Below are 5,000 nucleotides of genomic sequence, written 5' to 3'. Positions count from 1 at the left end.
TCTCTCTCTCTCTCTCTCTCTCTCTCCTCTCTCTCCTCTCTCTCCTCTCTCCCCTCTCCCCCTCTCCCCCCTCTCTCCCCCTTCTCTCCCCCTTCTCTCCCCCTTCTCCCCCTTCTCTCCCCCTTCTCTCCCACTGAAGCAATATACTTTTTGTTTTTTATGATATAAGTATACACAGTAAATTGTATATATTTAGGATATAGTAATAAACCATATTTTATTGGCATGTACCATAAAGTGCATTATTTTTTCTGTATCACAAGGTAAGGCATATGGTTTAGAGTGTGATCATTTTGTTTAATTAAAGTTAATAACTTGGAACTCATCGATCATGAATGAAAATTATCACTTGTCAGGGCTGGGAAGTTTGTATCAACAGTAAAAACAAACAGAATATTATAATGTTACTGAACAGTGGAAGCAGTTGTAACAAATCAACTTAGATAATGAAGAAAAATAAAAAAGGAAATTAGACAAGGAAAAGAAAGGTTAAAAGGTTAATTATATCTTTATAATTACATGATAAGAATTAGAAGAAACAGAAATGTATTATTTGATAATGAGAGATGGATGGACTGGACTTCATTGAACTTTGCTTTCAATGATAATCATCTCTGCTGGAAGGGAAAAATTAATAGGGGAAATAAATGGCAGTAAAGCAAAACATTCCTCATTTATTCTTTGTACACTCATTAAAAGAATGTATCTTTGCTCCTTCTGACTTTACAATATGATACGGCAACGAAAATGGTGGGAAAAAGTGCTGTGAGCTCGACCTGATGTTGGTATCCCTGCTCTCATGATTTTTTGTATGATGCAGGTAACTCAGTCCTAAATAAATTCCATGGTAAGGACAATGAAATCTTATAATTTAACCAGATTGAAAAGGAAAAATTAAAGGTTTTGAAATATCTAATACTTTCAATATTTTGTGTTACTGCCCTTAGCTTGACGAATTCTAGCAAGTCTGTGTGGCATGAATGCCACTGATGCCCCGTTAACTGGCATGCGTCTGCAGAGTGCAATCGCTCTGCAGATGTAGCTGCTAGGGCAACGATGATATGACAATTGCAGGTATGACGTTAGGGGAAGTCTCTTCCCCTGGGTGCCAGACATTCTCAATGGGATTAAGATCTGGTGATTTGAGTGGATGTAGCACACCAAATCTCAGTGTTACCAAAACCATACCTTCACTGCTCTTGTGGATGGGGCTGTCATCCTAGACGAGGTCAAATGGCTTTGGCTCGGGGAACACCATGGTAGAATCACCTCTTCCAGAATTTCCACATAGACCCCATAAATCTACTGGGCCCAACATCCACCAAGACGGCCCAGCGGTTCCTGACAGTCTGCGTGCTACAGCATAATGCCAAGTCCTGCAGGAGGTTGCCAGTAGAACAAAAGGGATCTGCATCCCTTGCAGTAGTTATGGCCTGTTTAAAAAAGAAACTAAATAAATAATTAAGAAGAAAATGATTCCTAGACAGGGGATGTAGCAACTAACCACCGTCATGCCCCCTTCTCAAACTCAGTGAGCTGTGAGGGGTGTTGCCACAGAGTATTAACCCAATGCCGACGGGCATGACGTGTACGTACGTGCTATGCCCACTGTGAGTTACTTGTTTGATTGTTTTTACATGTAGATGGCTACACTTGTACTAAGTCACCAATGAGAAAGTTATGAGTACTGCCTGTCTTGCCCGTTTGCCCTTTTCTTTGATTTATGAAAATGTTATATGTTATCTTATTTTGCTGTTACTAATGTTTATAACATTATAGTAATTATAATGTTTATAATAAAAATAACACCATCGATATTCATAGCACTAGTAAAAAATACATTTTTCCCGCTAATTCAAATCACGTAAGGTCACAAGGTCTACTAATTGACTCTTTTGTGGCTAAGCACTAGCAGAGCCATCTATGTGCTGAGACATTTCACAAAAATATAGAAAATGAGCACAGCATTTTCCCCATTATTTTATTAATTTTCCCCGACGGCATTGGGTTAAGTGGTTTTCGTTAGCTCATGTATATATGCACTTCAATGCAAGCTTCCTACTTGTCTTTCATATAGCACATGGATCTATGTTCTGTGGTGCATCAAGGGTGCGCACTTCTGGCATTGCCTCTGGTGTATCCAGTTTCTTGGTGTCACTGGATCCACAGGGACATGGTCGGCTTAGAAATACCTAATCTTCTTGATATTCTGGCTCTTCATAGTCCCTCTGAGCAGAGGGGCTATGGTCTGTGAGATCTCCATGAGAATAATAGGGCCATGATGTGAGGCCCTATCCATATAAACCCTTTTCAAATACATTATGAAGTTTCATCTGTTCCGAGCTTTGAAAAGTTTAACTCCTAGTGATCCTTTTGGATTCATCTACTCCCGAGTAAAGATATTTCTTTTAACAACTATACATAGAGTATCAGTTTGATGATAGTAAATACAGGATATGAATAAAGAAATTATTAAAGTAATAAACTCTTATTGGCATTTTTAAAGCAGTTCATGGTGTGTAATGTCTCTTTAACCCCTTGGATCTGGCTGCTTCATAGCAATCACATGGCAAAAAATCCGGGCATGAGACTTATGTGAGCAGATGCTCTGCTGGGTGCACGGCTTGTAATCTGGGTGCGTTCGAACACTCGTGTGTTGTGACAAGACTCAATGCCTTTCCTTTGCAATGTTATTCTTTCTGTTTATGCATAATTTTTGTTAATTTTTACCATTTTGCAGTGTCCATATTTGTCATTTGATTTGAATTATCCAGGTGGTAATAGACTATTTTCTTTGCACAGACTCCATATTATCTCTAGTAGTCTATATAAGTCAGTGCAAGAAAAATAAAAATATATAACAATTTGTTATTTGTGTGTTTTTTTGTTTTTTTTGTAAGATTTAATTTTCTGTATTACAACCTGTGCTGCCAGTCATGGCAGCCAGGAATAGTATGTTTAGCATGGAAATGACTGGTGCTCTTACTGTCATGGCTCATGGACACTACATTCCACATTCCTTCAATGATGGGAATAAAGCAAAGGCCCCTTTCTAAATGCCAGATGAATCTAATCACCCTCCAAGAGGTTTATGCACTAGTGACGAGTCTTTCCTGTCCCCCTGGCCTTCAGCCAAATTGCTCATGACGGCAAATTTGCGTTACCTGGCTCACAGCCAGATTTTTCCATAATTTTCCATTTCCATGCCACCTGCCCCTTAAGGCAATTTTTTTCTTGATGTGATGGTCGCATCAACTGGATCATAGGGGTTAAAACTGTTATTGGTACAAATTAATTGAAATGGTCTAAAGTTACCTCTTTAAGATATATAAATTTTACAAGGCTAGGTAATGTTTTTTTAGTTTTCCAGGTTTAAAAATGATAAAGTTTACATAATCATTTGTCACAAAGAACATTCCTTTAGATGATATGTTATTAAAGTTAACAGTTTATTTGTTTGTTTCTCTTACAGGGCACCCAATCAGCAAACCCACACAATGATTACTGTCAGCACTTTGTGGACACCGGTCAGCGTCCTCAGAATTTCATTAGGGATGTGGGGCTCGCAGATAGGTTTGAAGAGTATCCAAAGTTACGGGAGCTTATTCGTCTCAAGGTAAGTAGTCTTGTGGATGAATGTGTATGAGAGCCTTGTTATCAGCTGGGATAGAATCTATCTTTTATTCTCACTGAAATCTATATTTTTGCTGATTTCGTTATAATTGGAAATGGCTCAGACTTGGTACTCATTATTTGTGGATAACTCTGTGGTGTAATATCGTCTGATCATCCAGTCTGTGGTGAATCATTGGGCCCCATGTAGTGTGACACTAGGTTCTAGGGCCTGCTTTGTATGGTATACTTTTGTCATATGTATTTTGGCGATGGATTACCATATGTATATCTTCATTACTAGATTTTCTTGTAGGATTCTGTATGAAGCAATTTCTATTGTTGATACAAAATGGCATGATATTTAAGTTGTTTTTCCTAGAAGACAGTTTGTTTCCTCCTTCACACAAAACAAAGGGAACTAATCTGTGTGACCAGATGGCAGATGTTGCTACATGACAGTTTTTCTGTATTATCGGCAAATTATCCAAATCAGATTAGGGTAATTAGTGTTTGAATCTTGTCATTAATATGACAATACTAGCTAGTTTAAGAAAGTACTAGCTTGTTGAAAAAATCTACATTTCTTTTACCAAGAAATGAGGTGGATTGAGAGAAGATCCATGGGGATGCTCCCAAAAATGGTCCTTTTCAGGAATTATTGAATGATTCCATAAGGAACAGCAGTGCTATCATTAAATACTGGCAGACAGTGCTTTGTGGCTTGTGCCAGCTATTGTCTTGATACTTTGGCTATGATTACTGATTTATTATTGCTGTTAGTGCTCTCTATTATTACTGGATGTACTTCTATCAAATGGTTTATAAACAGAATTCTTAGCTGGAGTCAAAAGGTCAGCATGAAAAGGAGAGAGAAGGTAATTGCTCAATGAAATGTTGGCACTGGATTTTTGTAGCATGTGGAAATTGCTTGTGAGAAAAGATACTCCTGGGAGACAAGATTATGAAAAGTGTGCACAGTAGTTTTTATATTATTAAAATTCACCAATAATTAGTGTTATCCAGCTTTCATACAGATAACCAATTTTTTTTTTTACCAGGATGAGTTGATAGCTGCAACAGCAACGCCACCAATGTACCTACAGTCAGACCTGCACACCTTCGACTGGCGTGACCTGCCTGTCAAGTTTGACGTGATTCTCGTCGAGCCTCCACTGGAAGAGTACCAGCACACGGGAGTTAACAATGTGGAGTTCTGGGACTGGCAGAAGATTATGGACCTGGACATTGCACAGGTCATTTTTGTGCCGTTGAATTAGCCTGGGTGGATGAGTGACTATATGTATTGTAACTTTAACTTTTTCTTTCTTTCTTTCTATCTCCAAGGAAGGAGTAATGATTTGCTTCCTCTTAGAATGTCTTGAGTT

The 5,000-nt window shown here is 38.3% G+C and overlaps 1 protein-coding gene across 3 annotated transcripts in view; it reads left to right on the top strand.

The window, feature by feature from the left end:
* The window catches only part of LOC125043953 (N6-adenosine-methyltransferase non-catalytic subunit-like), a 12,645-nt gene extending 7,738 nt beyond the window's left edge, over positions 1-4,907 (top strand). For all 3 annotated transcript variants that reach the window (XM_047640353.1, XM_047640355.1, XM_047640356.1), the window contains exons 4-5: positions 3,473-3,616; positions 4,674-4,907. In XM_047640353.1, the coding sequence (XP_047496309.1) occupies positions 3,473-3,616; positions 4,674-4,892 (363 nt within the window). In that variant the 3' untranslated portion in view covers positions 4,893-4,907. The remainder of the gene's footprint in view (positions 1-3,472; positions 3,617-4,673) is intronic.
* The last annotated feature ends 93 nt before the right edge of the window (positions 4,908-5,000 follow it).

The sequence above is a fragment of the Penaeus chinensis genome, chromosome 34 (assembly GCF_019202785.1).
Source record: "Penaeus chinensis breed Huanghai No. 1 chromosome 34, ASM1920278v2, whole genome shotgun sequence".
Classification (NCBI taxonomy): Eukaryota; Metazoa; Arthropoda; class Malacostraca; order Decapoda; family Penaeidae; genus Penaeus; species Penaeus chinensis.
The sequence above is the reverse complement of the archived record's forward strand: the minus strand, read 5'-3'. Positions and strand labels throughout refer to the sequence as shown.